Genomic DNA, 20,793 nt, shown 5'->3' on the forward strand with positions numbered 1-20,793 from the left:
TGAATAATTGGTCTGATCAAGGATGAGCAGCCGAGCAAAACAAAGATTTCGATAATCAACCTGGAGACTTGACACAGTGAGGATCGCTTGAGAGGATGGTGTGCTCTTAAATAATTTTATTACAAGGAAAACTAAGCATTCCTTAGTTTGTTCCAGAAAAAAAGCTTGACAAGAGCTTAAAGAGCTTAGATGCGGATACCATTGCAATCTTCTTACAATTTATTTCCAGAGGTTTTTGTTAAAGAATCTTTAAGACATTTTACCAGATTAATATTTAAATATTAAATGTTTTTAAATTCTTCACCTTTCCTTTAAACAATTTTCCTTTATAAAAGAGAAAATAAAGTAGTTCCTCTTATCCAATAACCACTGTAGCGCCGATTGACCTATTTTTAAAATGGCGCCAACAGCTGATTGAGGGCGAAAAGCCGGTCTGCGCTTTGTTTATTTCGCAAATCGTCGCTGATTACTCGGCTTGGCCTGTTTGATCGATACTTCCCCCGCTTCCGAATGATTCCCGAGGTGTTGAAACACCTTTCGTGTGGGCCCGGGCCATAAAATCACGCAATCCCATCGAGGACATGCCATCACACACTCCTTGGCGGAGCCGCGGCGATGACAGACTTTCTGGATCAGTTGCCCAAGCACATCAGGGATATTGCGCTGCAGGGTAAGGAAAGGGTGTGCCCAAAACTTAGTTCAAGTGTCGCCTAATGCCACTTTAACTCCAGTTAATGTCCTGGCCCCGGAGGAGGTGCTGACAACGCCGAAGATCCGCTTCCTGGACACGCGCTCCAAATCGCTGTACACGCTGGTGCGGAAGTGCACGCCGGAGGATGTGCGGGTGCTCAAGGATGCGGCAGCCAAGTGGTTGGCAGAGATGCCGCAGACGGGTGAGGAGGATTTATGTAATTTATGTAACAACTAATTAATTATTATCCCTAAAGCCGACTCCCTGTTCAAGCCCCTGGCCAATGTAAGATGGTCGCGTGTCTCCTTTGGCTGCTCAGCCTTGGATCGCTGCACTGGTGGCGGTGTGGTCACTCGAGGCATCACCGAACTCTGCGGAGCTTCGGGTGTGGGCAAGACGCAGCTCCTACTCCAGCTGGCCTTGTGTGTCCAGCTGCCCACTGAGCTGGGTGGATTGGGCAAGGGTGTGGCCTACATATGCACGGAGGATGCCTTTCCGGCAAGACGTCTGTTGCAGATGAGCAAGGCCTGCGAGAAGCGACATCCCCAGGAGAAGCTCAATTTTCTGGGCAACATTTTTGTGGAGCATCATTACGAAACGGTGAGTACAACCTTCTATAAAGATTTTATAATGCCAATCCTCTTATCCATCAGGAACCCCTGCTAAATTGCGTGAAGAATCGCCTGCCCCGTTTGATGCAGCAGCATGGCATTGGCCTGATCATCATTGATTCCGTGGCGGCTATCTTCCGGCTTTACACTGATTACCTGGAGCGAGCACGGGAGATGCGTCGTTTTGCCAACGCTCTGTTAACCCACGCGGACAAGTTCAACTGCGCTGTAGTGTGCGTAAATCAGGTGGCCTCCAGTGCCGTCAAGGAGGAGATACCCTGCCTGGGACTGCAGTGGGCCCACCTGGGACGTACCCGTCTGAGAGTTTCACGCGTGCCCAAGCAGCATAGAGCGGCGGATCAGCTGCTGACGGTTAGGAAGCTGGAGATTCTCTACTCCCCGGAGACACCCAATGATTTTGCCGAGTTCCTTATCACGGCCGATGGCGTGGTCGATGTTCCCGAGCCTCAGTTCACCCGCCCGCCAGCCAAAATGCGTCGCCTGTGATCGATTGAATTTTAATCTGTTTATTTTGTTTTTCATCTTTTTTGTTTTCGTTTAATTTGTTTGAATTTAAAATGTGTAATGGCGGAATCTGTTCAGCCATTATAATTTGTTTCTATTTTAATTTAATTTAAGGGAATTTGAAATAATTAAGCAAAGTACTTTAAAGGAAATTCATACAAATTCTTTTTTTTATGAAAAAAAAAACTAGACATTTAAACAAAATTAAGTTATTTAGTTAAGTTAAAATTGAATTAATAATTTTCAAGTTTGATTTAATTCTATTGTAATTTAATATACCTTTTTTTAAGCAAACTAATGTTTGCTTTTTAAAAATGTAATTTTAATTATTTGCAAAATCCTTTAAATTAAATTATAGTAGCACAATTTCCGGGGCTATGTCATTCCTATTTGTTGCCTTACTTAATTTTGTACAAACACTCAATAAATATGTTTCATTCAATTGCCATTTACAGGGTAGCACAGCTTACATATACCATGTAGTTTTTATAGTTCAATTAGTAAAATCAATTTTGTAATCGCCTCGTATACATTATCACATGAAATTCTCGAAAGTTCAGATTACAGATATATATAATTTTTGTTGTTTTCTTTTTTCATATATAGTTTGCAGCTCTCTCATTTAAATGCGACATTTACAAAAGCCTAGGACTCTTAGCGTTAAATATATATTTTAAATAAATTAAATACAAGCCTAAGGGTGAACGGATTACGCGACAATTAAATTACAATTAGGTTTACAGTAATGGGTTTTCACTTAGTTTTCTTTATTTGTTTTTTATGATTTTCTTTTTTATATTTAGGGATTTTTCAATATTTTTGGGGGAAATGTGAGCAATATTCGACGTTTTTTGGCACAAGTTATGGTAATTTGACTGTCTCTCTGGGCTTATTTCTCTAGATTTCCCGCATTGTGGCATCCGGATCCTGCGAGTCGTCGTGCGGTTCCGTAGAATCGCCATGCTCGCTCGCCGTATCCTCCTCCTCGTCCTCGTCCTCCTCCTCCCCCGAGGACTCGCTGTCCGGCTTGTTGTTGTTCTTGTTGTTGGGCTTCTTGTCCTGCCCCTCGGGGATTGGCGGCTGCAACATTGACAGAGCAATGGAAATCTTGCTGGCCGCCAGCTTGCTCTCGAAATCCATTTCCGTTAGCTGGCCATTTTGAATGGCCGCCCGTTGTAGACTCAACTGCAGTTCCCTGTGCTGCGGCGACTCCTCCAGCTTGATGTCCAGCTTTTCGGTCTGCTCCAAGGGCGCTGCCGGTTCCACGGTCAGGGGAATCGCATGCTGGTGCAGGCGCTGGTGCAGCAGCTGGTTTTGCAATTGACTCTCATTGTTGTTACTATTATTACGCTTTTCGCCGGCGGAGGACGACTTCTGGTGATGATGATCAGCAGATGCTGCCGGCGTTTCCATCTCTGTCTTCACCTGACTAGCTGCCGCCGCCTTGACGGTCTTCTCCAGCAACGCATTCAATTGTTTCTTAATCTTTGTTGTACTCTGCTTGCTATTAACGTTGTTATTTAGCGTATTGTTGTTGTTATTATTGCTGCTGCCGCGGTTTGGAGACTTTGGAGACTTTTTGGTCTCCATAGCACTCGGTGTGGCAGCAGCGCTGCCAACTGTCGGCGAACCGCCCGCTGAGCTTGTGTTTGTGTTGTTGTTGCCGGCGCTTCTCTTCTCGGCTGGCTCGCTGCCTCCTGTTGTTGTTGTCCCTGTTGAGCCTGGCTTATTGGAATTTGAGGACTTGTGCTCCGCCGCCTCGTTATTGGTGACATTATCCTGCTTTTTCCACTTGGTACGACGGTTTTGGAACCAAATCTTGACCTGCAAATAGAGAGAGACAGAAGGTTCAATACATGTGCAACACTGTTGTTGGCAGCACTGTCAGTTTTATTTTTTAGTGCGCGGGTGTAAAATGGTGTAATTCAGACTTAAAACAAGTGTATTATTGTGTTGTTATTGTTATTAAAGTTTCTTAGATGTGGCGGCTTTCACGGATAATGGAAATATCTACGTTTTAAGGGCTTTTAAAGTTTGTGTTCAGCGGAGCCCTAGGGCTTCATCCAAATGCGCACTGCGCTGTTTGTATGTATGTGTGTGTAAAATGACGCCAAAATGGACTTTTCTTTGATTGTGTGCATATTTTGCAAATAAAAATTGAATAAATCTGATCAATTTCGTACAAGAAGATTCAAGGGATGTAACACCACTCCTAACGTACATATATTTTCATATATTAAACGCAATTACACACAACATTTTTGATCATTGTTGCAGGGACAGTAAGTGAAGCCTCTTCCTCTTTTTTTTGTTTTTTTTTCTGTGTTACTTCTGATTGTGTGTGTGTTACACTGAAAACATTTTACACACGTTCAGAAATTAATTAAAAGTGAAAGTGATTAAAAAATAGTTTTTCCGAACATTATCTAAAAAAAATATGTGTATTAAATATTATGGAAGTAAACGAATTTATAGCATTGGTAAGTGGTAAAACCTTTAATATTACTTTATTAAAAAAAGGTTTCTATATTCCTGGTTTATGATCTTTATTTCACTAATGTAATAAAAATAATATAATAGATTATTACATCTCACAAGGGCTTTCGAATAAACCTTAAATTTGATTAATTCTTAAACCAACGCAAAAAATGATCTGACACTCTTTCAATTAAAGGTATAATTTCCCTTAATTCTAAGAGATCCGCAAAATGAGTTCCTCTAAGAGCCAGTTCATAGCCACATAATTACGAATGTTTATGCCCCATTTGGCCTTATTAGTGGGCGCACAACAAATAACTCGAGAATTGTGTATCCTCCCGCTGCACTGAATTATTCGAATATATACTCGCAACACTTCCGCCCCGTCAGTCAGCCGCTGTTTTTCTATTTTTTTTTTTCGGAGTCCAAAACAAGAGCAATGATGAAATGACAGGCGCACGTCAAAAGGCAAAAATCGACCCCCTTTTTTCCCCCCCATAATTTTCAACTGAGGCCAATGGCGCAACATAAAACATTTGGCTCTCATTTTCGTTTTCATTTCCATTTCATCCAGAAATGATGGGCCAGCTAAATAAATGAAAAATCTATTTAAATCGCGCACATAATTAGTATTTCAGCGGCATGTCTGCACACAAAATACAGATACAAATGCACAGAGAGAAAGGTAATGATTTACAAATTTTTTTGATATGCATTTCAATTGATTATAAATAATTATAAAAGAATTCTCAATAGGAGAAAATAATGGTAGCAATTTTTAGTAAAGGTTAATTTATAAATATACTGTCCGAATTATTTTGATTTTATTAATGGAGAAATTAGGAAAAATTCTACAAGTATTCTAAATATTACCTTTTTTTCCATAAAAAAAAAGTTCCTCATGAAAAACTTGCATTTCTCCCAGTGCCAGGTACCAACGCATACATCAGTCTCTATCCTTGCTATATGACATGCTCATTTTCCCCGAGTGGCGGAAAAATTATGAAATTAACATGAAAACGCCACACACCTCATCCTCACCCTCCACAGCCACAGAAAAATCAAATTGAAAAGAGGAAATGCTCAAGTACACGCTAAACAAACACAAGCACACACTGAATATGCAATTCTCGAATCTAAATACCTAAAATTTTCATATCGAAAATCAATTAATTGATTGCCAAATATTTTCGAATTTACCCCGCAATACACACACAGACACACTTGTGTGTGGAATTCAAAATGGTTATATACTCGCCGATAGATTGATGCATACGCAAATTGTTTATTTTATGGATGAAGATGGATTATGAGTGAGTTTCCTCACCGATTATATTCGGCCTTTTCCTTCAATTGGCCATTACTCATCCCGTGTGTGTGTGTGTGTGTGTGTGTGAGTTGCGGCCGCCACCCCGAAAATGTTCATTAGATACATTCATAAACAATAAAGCATTTCCCGTGTTTACCTTATGCGCACTCTTAATGGGCCAACCCGAGTGGATTCCTTCCTTTCACCTCTACTATAAATGCCTGAATTTTATTTTTATGGCCTTTCGCGGATGCGGGCCCTCATCATCGTCGTATTTAATTGTTGATTACTCGTATTCTCAAGTGCTTTTCGGCCTGGCCAACTGTGGCGGTGCCGATGATCTAATTGATTCTTGGATTCCGAATCGTTGGGATTATTAATGCTTGGGGGGCGTGATGCGTTATTTTTGTAAATATTGCATAAATCTCCATTAATAAATTTATTTCCATTCCTAATCTGTGTTGTGTTGTTTATATTCTTCCGCTTTTGGCCAGAGATTTCGTAGACTTTTCATAGTGTCAATAAAGTGCCTTGTTTGTTATGTTTTGATCTCGGCACTAGACCTCATTAAGGCGAAATGTGGAAATACAGTATACTATTTCTAAAAATATCCATCCAGAACTTGTCAAGCGATTCATGGCCCTTGTCGCTCTGCCTCACTGCCTCTAATGCCCCTTCGCTTTGCTTTTGGCGACCCGCTTATGATTTATTGACATTTAAGAGTGTCTGCGTGAGCGTGTGGGGCAAAAGATGACAGAAACAGAGCGCATAAATAGCCCAAAAGCCAAACACAAGAGGAAACACGGAAAAATTGGGAAAATCGATTTAGATTTTTTTGGTAATTAAATACGATTTTCTGGGAATTTTTTAAAGAACTGAAAATCAGTCAAAATTCATATATTTAGTATTTTCTAAGAGCAAAGACGATAGAATGGTTTTAAAATTCATATAAATTTCTAAGAAATATACAAAATATTTCCTAATTACTTCATTCACTGATCCATGACCATTTTTATTATTTCAACACCATTTTTGGATATTTTTCTGACAGTGCAAATGGCATTCGCCACCTAAATAGGTTTATGACAGATGCGTTTCAGTTATTTCCCTGGTCGCCGGTCTTACACATGTATTTCAATCAACGCCAGAAGATCTGAGAGTCGCAACAATCCTTAAATAGTCTGTGCCCAGTCTGCAATGTAGCTCTTAACCCATGCTGTTAACCCCCCTCAGTCTTTGTCTCAGTCTGTTGTGCGTGTGCTTAGTATAATTAATTTTCACATTCGCCGCGCACTTTTTCGAAAATAAAAATGAAAACGAAAAGGAAAATGATGTCTGGCCCAACAATGAGCAGCCAAATTAGGATGGGCGAGTGAGTGCTGGGGCGGGGGCCAAAATGCTACTTAGTAATGGCGGCTGCTGTACATAATTCTCTTGCGTGCCAAGAAAAATTTTCAACAATTTGCCGCATTCCCGGTTCCCTTTTAACAAATAATAATGTTTTAATGTGTAATTTAGCATATTTTCTTAGCTGTTTGTTTGCTTTTCTTGTTTTTGGTGTTGAAAAAAATATGATAATGGCCTCCAGGGGGGCGTGGAATGCATGTAGACACAGGAATAGCAGGTCATAACTTACATGGGAGTAGAACTAAGCTGCCGGTAATTATGCATCTAGAAACCGTAAATCAAATATTTAAACAAGCTGGCAAAGGCATTACCAATTCCCAAAAGCCACCCAAACCCAACCTTCGACGATTCTTGCTGCGTAATGAAACACTTTGCTCGGTGCAAATATACGCATTGCAATGCCATTACTAATTAATAACATAATCACTGCATTGCCTGTCATTTTGGATTATGTTCACAAGCGCACACGCAATGGCCACCACCCACCCACGCCGCCCTCATTTCCGTTTCCCCCCGCCCTCTAAATATGATCCTTGCCAAAAGGGTAAACGCACACAGATATTATGGGAATTGTGCTGGAAATGAGCTGGCAGTCACCGGATTAACTAGTTAGTCACTGTGAATTTAGCTGGATTAAATCGTAGTGGAGTTATAGAATTTATTTTTAAATTCAAAATGGTTGTAAATAATTAAGTCATATTGGAATAAGATATTGCGTTAATAATTATAAGCTTATAACTAATTAAAATAATTCTACTGATAAGTTTGAAACTAAAAAAATTGAAAGTACAATTGCTTTCCCAAGACGAAAGTGAAACTAATTTAGACTTAATTTAATAATTAATATTGCAACGAGTTTCTTGAATAATTTAACATAATAAATATTCACAATAATAGCTACCAAATCCCGGTGACTCGCTCCTGGCATCTCCTGCCGCCTTCCTTGCTCTGTACATTTGCCTTAAATTCGTTGTTTATTAATTTAATAAAGGCAAATGCAAACTGATGCCAGGCCATATGGTGGTAGTGACGACAAAACAATGCCATTATCTCTCCGGAAATCCAAAATCCAGTAAAATCTGCAACCCCTTTTGGCCGTAAATGTATTGTTTTCCGACTTTTGGGGTAAGGGGCAGCAGCAGCAATATGGAATTTATGCAACATCATTTACGTGTAATTATTACACATATGTAGTTAATACAATCGAGAGAAGAAGGGATGCTGCCAGGAATGCCATAAATCTGTTCGTAATGCAAACTGCAGGATAGTCCTGGCAATTCAACTTAAACACGAGCTATTTCATTAGAAGAGTATAACGACCCCCACAGAGCCAAAGAAGACGACTCATTTGGAAGCCATGTGTGAAATTAAAAAATTCAGCGATGAAAATTGGCATTGCCAGGAATCAAAATGTAATTTTCTATTCGCAATTTCTGCTTTCAGAATTGCAGAAGCTACAAAAACCAGAAAATGAATCAACAAAAATGCAGCGAGAGAGGAGAGACCTAAGCAATTTAGTTGATGACTTTCGCATCGCTATGTCGCTCGAAGCACACACATTTTGTGTTGCCGTAAAATATATTTCTTGTTTCCATTTGTATTTTTAGTTTTTATTTGATTTGCTTTTGTGGTTTTAGAATTTCATTTTATTTCGGTTGGGGTCCAAAGTGGCATATCAAGCAGCATAAATTATGCTTATTAGCTGGCTTTTTGGTTTTTTAGTCCAGATTGCTTGTTGTTGCCTTTTGCTTTGCCCAAAAGTTTTTAGCCAAGTTCGCCCTCTTGACTTTTAATTGGCTTATTGTGTTGTTGGCTTGTCTAGAAGGCTTTTTTTTCCCCCCCGCTTTGACTGCCCACTCACAGAAGCTGCCGGATTGTGTTCTTTTCAGCCAGTTGGCTTTCGCCCATTAATTACTTTCTGGCCGCTCAAAGTTAATTGTCCCGAAATTGTTCTCATATATTTCATCAAAAAGGCAAAGCTGTCAACTTCTGTTGACTTGCTAATTGCCAAGTGTTTAGCTCTGGCAGCCGTAGTCAAAAAAAAAGCTCTCTTCCTGCCGGCAAAAAAATATAAAAATTAAATTCAGACACCGCCCACCAATCGCCGACGAAAGCGATCGTTTTTGTCTACGCTCCGGCGATCGCGCATGCGAAAGTGATAGCGATAGTGGAGCACCGAGTACACGCGATCGACGGAGACGGGAATATCTCTATCTCAGAGATCTGCCGACGTAGCCCCGCCCTCGTTTTTTATTTTTATTTTTTTGAAAGCGTTTTGCACGAGTCGCCAATCGAGGCAGATGCGGCTGGTTGTGCTGCCTCCGCAGTCATCAAGGTTTTTTTTTATGTTTATGCAAAATAAAAAAAAATGGTAACAATCTAATTTTGGAAAGGAATTTTGAATAGTCGCTCACGTGATAGGATTATGTGATTTTGTCGGCATTATTTAAAAAAATGTATTTTTTGTTGTAAAAAAATTGTTAAAAAAATGTAAGAAAGATAAGAGAAATATATTAACCAGTTTAAATTTGTTATTTTACTTTTAAAATTTGAATTTTAAATTAAATTTTGTTATTTAATCTAATTCAAATTCGTTTTAAGGACCCCCACATATTTTGTCCGAGGCCCAATTAATTTATTTTATCGTTTTGCGCACAACGTTTTGCTTCTAACATAGTTTTCAGAACAAAATCCTTTTATGTGGTGACCACTGGGCGTATGCGTAACAATTTAATTAAGTTGTGGTTCCCAATAATACTAATAATAGCAAATTGCATTTATTGTTTTAAATTATTCACTGAGCAGCACAGACACATACAAACTTTGACATTTTGTGGGTATGGCCAAAATATAATAATATATAACTATCATTGCGACAATATTTATGGTATTTATTATAGAAAAAAATGAAACCTTTATTTGCCTTGCTTAAAATTTCAATTTAAAATGATGTTAAAAGCCCACGCTGCGTATGCTTTATATTTGCTTAGCCATTTTGTGTCGGTTGTGCATTTGTGTGCATTAAATTATTCATGAATTGATTAAATAATTGCCGACTAATAAAATGTAAATTAGCTTTAATTAGTTAATTAATTAGCCAAAGGCACACGAGTATTCATTACACACACGACCATGAAAGTGTCGAGTGCTTCTTTATAGATTCATAACGAATGATTTGATTTCGATTCGTAATTGGATTAAAACTAAAATTTATTGCAAACGAAGCGTAGCACATATTTGCCACAATTATTTCTGTTTGAATGCCGATAAAGTGTTCCATCAGTTTGGAATGCCATTAAGATATTTAATTGCCTAATGGCATTCGTATAAATGCTTTTCCATTTCCATTTACAATAAATAAGCACTTTGTTAATAATAAGTATCTAGCCTTTTAGAATGTCACTTTTTTTTTATATATATATTTTTTTGTGTTTGCCTGTGAAGGCCCATTTTATAAGTTATTTGATATTTATTTTATTGCTAGCCATTAAATAAAAAACGTAATGGCTTCATAGCCTGCAAATGGCAGCATTATTTGTGAAATGCATTCAGAAAATGTCTCTTTCTCTATCTCCCTGCTGCAACTGATTGATATCAATGGCAAATATTAACAATAATAAAGGGACAAGGGCAATAATATCCAGCTGCCGGGTGTCCTTGTTCTCGTTGCAGATGCAAAAATTAATTTAACGCAGCATAATTTTTAGCCTTTTCAGCCAACAGCCGACACAACCAGGCCATGAGTGTAAATAAGCTTGAAGCCGAGAGCCGGGCCAACAAATATGTCCTAGTTGGTTCGGGTCACCCATTATGTGGTGTCCTCGAAGATGAATTGCCATTTGATTTGTTTGTGCTGCTTGTGGCAGCAGTTTAATTTAATTATCGCATTTGTCATTTGGCCAACTGCCACTGAACGTTGCCTGCCTGCCTGTCTGTCCTTCTCTAGCCCCAGGAATTGCCACCACAACATCCACCGACCATACAATTGACCATATAAACAAACAGGCCAACAAATAGAGAGGTCAGAGCGGCAGAATAGGCATTTCCTATGAGTTGTGAGTGGTTACCATTGGGACGCGTTTCACTTAATAGGGTTTAGTTTCCGGATTGGTTTAGTGCTAGTTATATTAGGGCGTACTTTGCTTTTGTTTCGGAGTTTATGAGATGGAAAATCTATGTAAATTGAACACCTAAAGGAGTGACTTTGGTTTTTTAAGGGTTTCTTTATGGTTTCAAATTCAGGAAAATGCTTTCGTTGCATCTTAACTGCTTGATTTAACTGTATAACTCTTTAACTAGAACTCCAAAAGCATTTAAATTCAATCTTAAACTAGTTCGACAACAAATAAATCAACCAATTAGGTCGCACCTGAGTGGCCATTCATTCGGTTTTATGAGCAAACGATGGTAAACATTTCAAATGAAATGCCTAATGCAAATTGTTGAGACAGTAACACTGCAGACCGCAAATGAACGGTTGCCAGCACACGCCCCTATGGTGCAAGTATAGCAATGCGACATTATGCGGCAATGTGCTACACGGGAAACAATTTTGGCGAGTTTTTAACTTATTTTTAAAGTGTTATTTTGGTTTATAGTAAACATTTTTTAAATAAATTAATGTTGGAAATATTTTTTTAATTGTTTAAATAATTTAAACAGATTTTTAAGAATGGTTTGTGTAACGATGGTTGCAATTTTTCTTAAAATTTGCTTTTTTAATTGTTTCTGATTAAAAACATTTATTGTTGTCCAGATTTCAGCCTATATTCTATCACAAAACTACTATAAACTACTTTTTTTTTGGTGCACTGCTCTCTTCCCCTCGACAAACCCCCCTTTGCCGCCGGCACTAATATGCAAATGTAATTTGCTGCGTTTGGCGCGTGACGTTCGTTTGGTAATCGCAACACAATTACAATGTTGTCAGTTTTGCAAGAGTGTGGGTGCGTGTGTTGCTGTCTGGGTGTGTGTGTGTGCGTGTGGCTTGCAACGCCAATGCTGGCTGGAAAGAGTAGCTGAGGGGGTGGTGCAGCAGCGGTTGCAGTTGGGACAGCCGCATCTACGCGTAATTAATTGATTTTTATCTGGCTTAAGGCTATTTTACAGTTTGTTGATGACAGACGATGCAGACCGAAGCACGGGAGTCTTTCCTGGGCACTGCCCTGTCCCCAACCCCGCTGCATCTCTGGATGGATGCACTCGATGCCAGAGGGCAGCAGCAGCAACAGCAGCATATATGCCAACCGCACATTATGGCCGATGTAGAGTCTATTTAAAGCCAATTTTATGACTCTCACTTTGTGTGTCCTCTGCGTTGGTTTTTTTGCTGCTTTTATTTTCGTTATTTTCGTTTAGTTTAATGAGGTAACTACAGTGGTTATAAAGTAGTACAAACATGTAATAAAAAATACGGAGTCTTTTACTTAGGTTTCTAATTTATATATAGATTTCACTTTAATATTACAAGCAAGAGTTTGACATTTTGCACCACTGTATGCAACATTGTATTTCCCTTGACTAATTTGTATATAAATTAAGTTAGCACTTCAAACAAAGCCATTATAAAGTTATTTAAGGAAACAAACAATACACAGATCTCCTGATTAAATAATGTGGTATAATTATGAGTTTAAAATGCCACTGAGCTGGTGCTAGTAATTACCCGAGGAGTCGATGGTAATTTGATTCCAATTAACGTAAATCTCCCGCTGCAAACTTGATATCCTGTGTGTGTGTTGGTGTGTGTGTGTCCTGCGTGTATGCGTCTGTGTGAGCCGCATTCGGTGGCGGTCGATGGGAAAATTGGCAAGTGCCAATGCAAATGGCCAAGAGGCTTAATGCCTGCCCACAGCAGGATACACTCGCACACGCTCACGTTCACAGAGAGCCATGTCCTGCAGTTAATTTGCTGATATTATTGCTGTGATTAACACATACATGTTTATGTGCCCTGGCCATGTTTTATATATAAACAGTAAGGCACAACGCACAACACACACACACGGATGCCGCCTGCCTGTTGGAGTGTGGTGTGGGTGGAAAATCTGTGCATTGCACTTGAATTGACGTCGGTTTCTCACGCACACACACAAAACCGGCATATACACACAGAGTTATAGAGAGAGAGGAACATGTCCTTTGGCCAAAATGATAAATGGCTGGACCAAGCGGGCTTATAATATTAATAACACAGACAAAACACTTGAACATGTCGACATGCATAACATTTTGGCTCACACAGACAACAGGACATCAAACCGAATACAGAGCTAGAAAATTTGTTAAATAAAATTGGTAATAAAAAGTATTATTTGCTAGTATAGCTAAGGCTTTTTCTTAAGTTTAAATGCTAAACAAAATCTTTTTAAAAGAATTTTAATTCAATTTAAGAATTGGTGAAAAGTTAAAATCATTTCTCCTTGTTTTTCACATAATCTTGGTGGATTTTTCATAAAAATAAAGCTTAAAAATACATTTTATAAAACAAAAAGAACAAAAAGACAACTTTAAATTTATCAAAAACAAAAGTCAAAAGATTATTATAAATTATTCTACAATATTTAGTTCTGTCATATTTTTCACCATGTATTCCACGCACATCGAAGCCAAAGTGCTTAGTGTTTATGTGTATATATCAACTTGTAATTAATTGACTTGATGGAGAATGTAATTTAATTAAGCAAGCATTTCGATGTGACTCCTTGCCATATATATCCTTGTTGTTGCCATGGCCAATTTGCTTGGTTTCTATCTACAGTCACATATACATCGACACATCCCAGCCTGCCACCCACCGTTTTCCGTTTTCCAAAGTCCCACCCCCCCCGTTTGTGTTTATCTGCTTGGGTCTTTTGCCATGGCAGCCAATTAGTCTTATGGCATTTGAGTTGCCACACGGCGTATGCGTAACGTGAGATTATTAATGCAAATCGGGTTTGCATTGACAGGCCTCAGTTTTGACAGCTTTCAAAGGATTGAAGAGGGCATAGAAATGTAATGGGTGTACATTTGCGGGATAATACTGCAGAAATAGCAGGTACTTTGCAGCTAATTAGACACATTTGTTTAGTGTTTTAATGTATAATGAGAAAAAGGTGCACCCGCCTGCTGAATAAACATTTTGTTGTTCATTTTTATTGCTTTGAATTAAAAACCATTAAAGTCTATAATAATAATTCTCACTACGGTGTCAAGAAATTAATGGCTAATGTAAATATAAATATTATAAATAGTAATATATTACTTTCTTATTGAAAAAATGTGCAAGTTTGCAAGGTTGTTATTTCAAATGTAATAAGCATTTAATGACTACTGCTACGTGCTTAATAGATTTTTTTATTAGCAAAAAAAAAAGCTTTTAGAAATTTATTGATTCATGGAAAAATGTTTGAGAAGGAAGGGAAAGGTTATCAAAGTTTAAGATAGTGATTCATTAATCACTGCAAAGTGATCACTCATTCATTCATTTAAAAATGATTATAAAAGATGCCGATTATATAAACTTTAAGGAAAAAAATTATTGAACCACTTAAGAAAATCTATTTATTTATTTCTTCGAAAAACTACTGCCAGCAAAGGCTTAAGAAACAGCTTAAACGTCTTAACCTTCGGTTATTGAAACCCCAAAGCAGCTGTCAACTGCAAATGCAGATAACAAACGACTTTCCATGGTTTTCCCCAAAAAAGTATATCCTGCTCAGGACCAAAATCCGCAAAAGGGGTTTATAAGCCAAATTCGCCGACTAATTCGAGTGAAATGCTAAAGTTTTTGATTAATTTAGCGCCGCTTAAAGAGCAAACACACTGGGCATCGTTGTGTGGTTGTACATAAATTTTGTTGTTGCCCTTAATTGGCTGACAGCAGTTGGGCCCCCGGGCATGTCCTTGCGAAGTTAATTTATTCTAATTAGTCAATAAATCTCAATTTATTTCACAATCAGGCAGGCGACCGTGTGAGTGTGCGAGTTTGCTTATGCTTTAAGGCATTTCTGGCTGGCAAATTGCAAATTGTATACTCGTCCTGCTGCCATTTTCCCCCTCCTGCCGCTCAAATGACATGTTCGGGCAGCTGCTGCAAGGGCAACTGCAACTGCAACAAATTATATATACATATATGTATATATATAATTTGGCATAATAATTACTGAGGCATTAAGCAGCACATCACACCTTGCTTCCTCTTGTTATGCGCTTCAATTAAATTACGATAAATTTGCAATGGCTGTTGGGGCCATTTTCGATTTGATACCTAGTTGAGTAAATAATTTTTGGGATTATTCTGAAAGCAAATAGCTAAATCGTATTAGGCATATAATTAAACCAATTATTTTATATTTGTTTCGGAGTACAGTGGGTATCAGTATCATATTTATTTTGTTTTAAGTTGCCTATTCCCCTTTTATATAATTAAGGAAATAATTTTGAATGAGATTTATCATTAAAATAGTTCAAATATTAAGTTACAAAATAATATTTATTTGGTATTTCGTTCATTTAATTTTACTAGCCACTGTGGCAACCATTTAATTTTCATTTTTATTTACAATTCTGCATTTCCGTTAGCCGAGCAAATTAGTCAAATTAAATATTATAACCATACGCACAAAATACACAGACAATTGAATATTTGTGGGCAAATATGCACATTAGATTGGGATTATTGAGAGGCAGGGAAACATAGTTTAAAAAAGAGTTTAATTAAATTAAATGGCCACAATTGCTACTATGCTCTTTGAGCCAGCTTTGGCCAGCAGCAAATAATGTCACATTAAATAAACCAAATAATCCTTTAGAGAACATATGTGTTCCATTTAATTCGAAATGTTAAGCAAGGAGACTGAAAAACTGCGTAAAAATACGTTTTCTAGTAGAGAGAATAGCCTTTCTTTTGTTAATAAAAGTTAAAGTTCCTTATATGAAGGTTCCCAAGAACCTGTCTTATTTAGGCTGATCCAGTGTTTATATTTTTTAAATAATTATTATCCTCACCTGCGTTTCGGTGACCATCAGCAGTTTGGCCATTTCGGTGCGCTCACTGGAGCTGAGATACTTCTTCACCTCGAACATTTTCTCCAGCTCAAAGATCTGGCGTCCGGTAAAGGTTGTGCGGGCCTTCTTCTTCCGCCTGGCATCGGTGGATCCCGAATCTGAGTCATCTTCGGTTGTCTCCAGGGCACTGTTTGCATTACTCTGCTGCAGCTGCTGAGCGGGATTGGTACTGGCTCCCGGTGAACTATTGGCCGCCAGCTTGTCCCGTATCAGACTGTCGCTGCTGCCCGTGGGACTGATGTCCGGCGGTAGAGCCACCGTTGCGTTTGTGGCCGGTGTTAACTTCTTTTTCTTGGCCGCCGGCTTGCCTGAGTTTTCTGCAACAAAAGAGTATTTTATTGACTTGTTGCCATTTGCATTTGTATTGGCCATGTGTTTGCCTGGCTTTTCTATCGAATCGCAGCTGTTTAACCTCAATTGGGTCTCTTGGCTGGCTGTCATGTCATAATTGCTTGTGCAATTAGCCAGCTCACCCCACCGTCCAATGTAACAGCAATTGACTGGGCCAACTTTACTGTCTTTTGTTATGCATTTTTTCCCCTCCCTTCTTGGCTTTTATGTTTTTACCCTGTTATTTCTTTTAGTTTTATATGCTCTTTGATCGGCTTATTGGGAGTCTTATTTTACTTTTTCATAAATATACATGATTAAAAATATATGTTACTTAAACATATGATATTTAAGCAGGTTGGTAGTTTACTAATTCGTATTTAAAGAATATTATTTGAATTAGAAACGTTTCTGAAATTATATCTAATTTTGTTTAATATCTTAATTATTATTAAGAATATAAGTTAATAGTCAATCCTTTGCAGGGCATTTATTAACCCTCTTCGGTGGCCAATAGCCGACTTGTAATGTCGAATGAAAACAAGTGTAAACAGGGCTATATAGGCTATATGGTTTTGGACTTGACGGCGGGGCCGAAACGTGTCTGGCATGAGTCGTTCGTTCGTTCGTTCGCTTGTTGCCTGGACAACTTCAATTACCAATGCATAATTGAAATCTAATTGACAGTTAAATGCAAAACGTTCGATATCGCTGCCGCTGCCGCTGCCACTGTCGCTGCCGCTGTCGTTGTCGTTGTCGCATTGCTAATACGCCGCGTGGGCCCCAAAACGGCCTCATATGGCCCACTCGCAAATGCATGACACTGTGATTAATTAGGCGGGGCGGACGGGTGGACTTGTGGACTGGCGGTTGGTCGACATCAGTGCCATTGCCGACGTTTGTTTTTCTCGCTCGTCTCCTCTATGGCATTGTCGCCGCCACTGGCAATTGGCAATTGGCAATTTTCACTATCGAACAACCAATCCCCTTTCCACCATTCCACCAACCCCCCTTAGGGAAATAAGAAGCCGCGTCGAGTCGATTCCACTGGAGTGTAAAGGGCGCCCCAATGGCGCGAAATCAATAAAACTAAATGGCAAAACAAAAGCGAATACAAAACAAGAATACAAAATACAAATACAGGAGGGGGGGCTAAGCGTTAAAAGCCCAATAACAACAGGCAGGCAACTTGTGCAATTAGAGCAACAACAATAAAAACTTTGCACAAATGTTTGTTTATATATTTGCCGTGGCCGCTGCTGCCACTGCTGCTCTTGTTGTTCTTAACGCCAATTGGCAATTGCCATGTCATTTCCATTAGGCCCAGTCGGTGGCGGGGCATTTAAATGTCGTTTTGCCAAGTAAACAAACAAAATAAAAGTAAGTAAATTAACTACAATACTCTAAACTGTACACAGAAAATATATTATTAGAGGTTACAGCAAGGTAATATAAGTAATACAACGAATTTTGTAATACTTAAATATATAGCATTTCATTTTGATGTTATTTATTTTTATATATATTTATATATCCATCATAAAATATCAATTTCCGTTTCTTTTTAAATTTTATAAAATAAATCTAGACATTTTCTTTCTGTGTATCTTTGGCATGCTCGTTTTGATGGCAGTTCCATTTATGGCAGCTGCAAAACAAGTAATTAAGCGAAAATTAACTGATGACTGGATGTCAAACAATCGGATGTGGCGGCTGGCCAGCGTCTGGAAGTTCGTCATCCGATAGTCTTGCCAATTTATTGTTGTTGTTGTTGCCTTCCCCCTCAAGTCTGCTACGTGATTTTAATAACAATAAAAATTGAACACAACATTGAGCAATTATAGCGGCAAGCTAATAGAAAAAAAAAAACAATAAGAAGCTGCTACAAAATAATTCAAATGCTGTTCTCAACTTTGCTTATTTTTTTCGCCGATTGCCATTTTGTATTTTAATTATTGTTGTTGTTCTGGGTACAGCCATGTGCATAATATTGCTAATTGCATTTTCGATACATGTTCATATATATATATATATTTTCGTGCCATTCCGCGCTGGGTCGGCCTCTCTTGCGAATTAAATCATTTTAATGCAGCGCTCAGTTCAAATTTAAACAATAAATTCGCTTTCACAAATAAATACAAAAATAACAAAAGCAATCAGCCAAAAGTGCATCTAATTAAATTTTGCACATTTTGTTAAACAATTACAATTTCAATGGCTCATTAATTATCGAAACCAGCGCGATGATGAACTCATATATAAATATATATATTTGTATTTATATATTTCGCAAGCTATTTGTAAGGTAATTAAAATGGAAGGCACAGGAAACATTATCGACTTTATTCTGAAAAAAAATCTGTTTATTTAATTTTAATGTTTTTTCAATAAGCTTCTACGAATTGGTTTCTATATTGACCTTTGAATATATTAAAATTTCATAATTAGATTTTTAATATGAAATTTCTCGAAATCTTTAAAGTTTCTTATCAGTTCTTTAACAGTTCACAGAACTTTATTATTATAAACTGTTAAATTTTCAAAAAATAATTATGAATAATATTACTTCTATTTAATTTCCAATAATTTTGCATAATAAAATTAAGCAATAAATGGGCGTTGAAAACCATAGTAGCTGACAGACGAGTCAAAGCTTAACTGGAGTGTGGTAAATTCTAATGACCTGGCCATTAGTGTTGCCAAAAAAAAGGGGAGAAAAAAACAAGGCAAAGATGCTGCTGAACGGGCACGAGATGATGATGCCCGATGGGCATCATTTAAGTTGGCAGAACACGCATACGCCGCGTTGCCCGCCGTACGCTTCGCTGAAGCGTGTTGAGAGCTCTGTGCTCCGCTCAATTGGCAGGCTCGTCGAGCGTTGCCATAGAGCGCACATATCAACCTATCTACCTATTCGGGGCGGCGCCAATAGGAGCGATCACCTTAGTGAAGAAACACTCTAAGAAAAAATTATAACTTATAAAGAAAGTAAGGAAAATAAAAACTAGGGAAAATCCTGAAGAAAACATACTTCAAATTCGTGATCTGCTTTCCTTATAAATTTAATTTTAAGCTATTCACTTTTACTATTTCTGTTCCGTGTAGTAACAAATATGGCCCTTTTGTATGCTTACCCTTCTTACTGGCAGACTTTCCTAGAATTTGGCTCTGCTTGCTAGTCGCCATGGGTGAGTTGTTGCTGTCGCGCGACTTTTTGACCACACACAGATTCAACGGCTGATCGAGCGGAGTTGATGCTGCTGCTGTTGCTGCGACTGCAACAGTTGCTGCTGCTGTAGTGGCAGCCACAGCAGTCGATGCTGATGCTGCTGCTGCAGTTGCATTCGAGGAGGCACTCTCCTCTTCGCTGGCATCGCTCATCGAGATGGAGACACTCCTAATGGGCTGTTGGTGATCCTGCTGTTGATACTGCTGCAGGATGCTACTCGGTGACTTGGCCGGACCGGAGGGATCAAAGGCGCCCTCGGGCGTATCCCATTTGATCAGAGGCATGCCGAGGATATCGGCAATAGAGTGCGGTGTGGGGCGATTTGGTGGGCGGGCGTAGACATGGGCATGCCAGTTAGTGGCGGCTCCAGGTGTGATAGTTGCACTTGCAGGTGTACTGGCAGAGCGTCGCTGTTGCGGCTGCTGATGTTGGGTGTGTTGTTGCTGCTGCTGCTGGGGATGCACTGAGCTGGGCCTAAAAGTAAAGGTGTTTTACGATAAGAATAATAATTATAATCTTAAACGTTTTCAATAGATAAAAATAATAATTCTCACCTGGGAGCCACCGCCTCTAGTTGCTTCTGCAGGAACGTGGTTGGCGGACTATCGGGAATCATTGGACTGCCGCCGCTCGCATTCGACTGGCAATTGTTGTTGTCGCGCACGCGCAACAGGTTGACCAGCTTCTCCTTGCTGCTGGGACTGACCATAGCCGTGGATGTTGGCGGAATGGTCAGGGGATTACTATAAACATAGCTGGTGGCCATCTTGTTTAGATCGTAGGTTGTGGAGTGCTGTTGTTGATGCTGGATGGACTGGTGCTGCATATGATGATGACTATTATGATGATGGTGATGATGCTGCTGTTGTTGATCCTTAACAATGCCGTAATTGTGCCCCAAAGCACCGCTAACCATTTCCGCTGCCACCAACTCCGAATCGCGTTCAGTTTCGGGCATCATTTAGGCCACGCTGCCTGTGAAATAAACGAAAGAAAAAAATGTAAGTTAAAGTCGGTATTTCTACGTGAAAGATAGGAAACTGGTGGAAAGTTAGATTAGCTCGAACAGCTGCGCATTTGTCGTCAACTTGTTAATGGTTTGCCTGCCAACTGGCACCGCCTGCCTGCTGCCTGACTGCCTGCCTGCCTCTGCCCGGTAATG

The 20,793-nt window shown here is 39.0% G+C and overlaps 2 protein-coding genes across 3 annotated transcripts in view; one reads left to right on the forward strand and one right to left on the reverse strand.

Moving 5' to 3' along the window:
• The first annotated feature begins 120 nt into the window (after positions 1 to 120).
• Positions 121 to 1,809, forward strand: spn-B (spindle B). The gene is made up of 4 exons (XM_017171400.3): positions 121 to 670; positions 732 to 893; positions 948 to 1,291; positions 1,345 to 1,809. Exons 1-4 carry the CDS (start codon positions 616 to 618, stop codon positions 1,807 to 1,809), a joined length of 1,026 nt encoding a protein of 341 aa, XP_017026889.1. The 5' UTR covers positions 121 to 615.
• Positions 1,809 to 20,793, reverse strand: part of NK7.1 — a 49,259-nt gene continuing 30,274 nt past the window's right edge. For both annotated transcript variants that reach the window (XM_017171009.3, XM_017171013.3), the window contains 4 exons: positions 20,186 to 20,606; positions 19,537 to 20,105; positions 16,013 to 16,389; positions 1,809 to 3,651 (listed from right to left, as the gene is read on the reverse strand). In XM_017171009.3, the coding sequence (XP_017026498.1) occupies positions 2,725 to 3,651; positions 16,013 to 16,389; positions 19,537 to 20,105; positions 20,186 to 20,592 (2,280 nt within the window). In that variant the 5' untranslated portion in view covers positions 20,593 to 20,606 and the 3' untranslated portion in view covers positions 1,809 to 2,724. The remainder of the gene's footprint in view (positions 3,652 to 16,012; positions 16,390 to 19,536; positions 20,106 to 20,185; positions 20,607 to 20,793) is intronic.

The sequence above is a fragment of the Drosophila kikkawai genome, chromosome 3R, assembly GCF_030179895.1.
Source record: "Drosophila kikkawai strain 14028-0561.14 chromosome 3R, DkikHiC1v2, whole genome shotgun sequence".
Taxonomy (NCBI): domain Eukaryota; kingdom Metazoa; phylum Arthropoda; class Insecta; order Diptera; family Drosophilidae; genus Drosophila; species Drosophila kikkawai.

What these genes read in the sequence shown, in the direction of transcription:
- spn-B (XM_017171400.3), top strand. Translation starts at nt 616, where the DNA reads ATGACAGACTTTCTGGATCAGTTGCCCAAGCACATCAGGGATATTGCG. An exon ending in GGCAGAGATGCCGCAGACGG is followed by an intron (nt 894 to 947) that starts GTGAGGAGGATT and finishes TTATCCCTAAAG; the next exon opens with CCGACTCCCTGTTCAAGCCC. An exon ending in TGGAGCATCATTACGAAACG is followed by an intron (nt 1,292 to 1,344) that starts GTGAGTACAACC and finishes CTTATCCATCAG; the next exon opens with GAACCCCTGCTAAATTGCGT.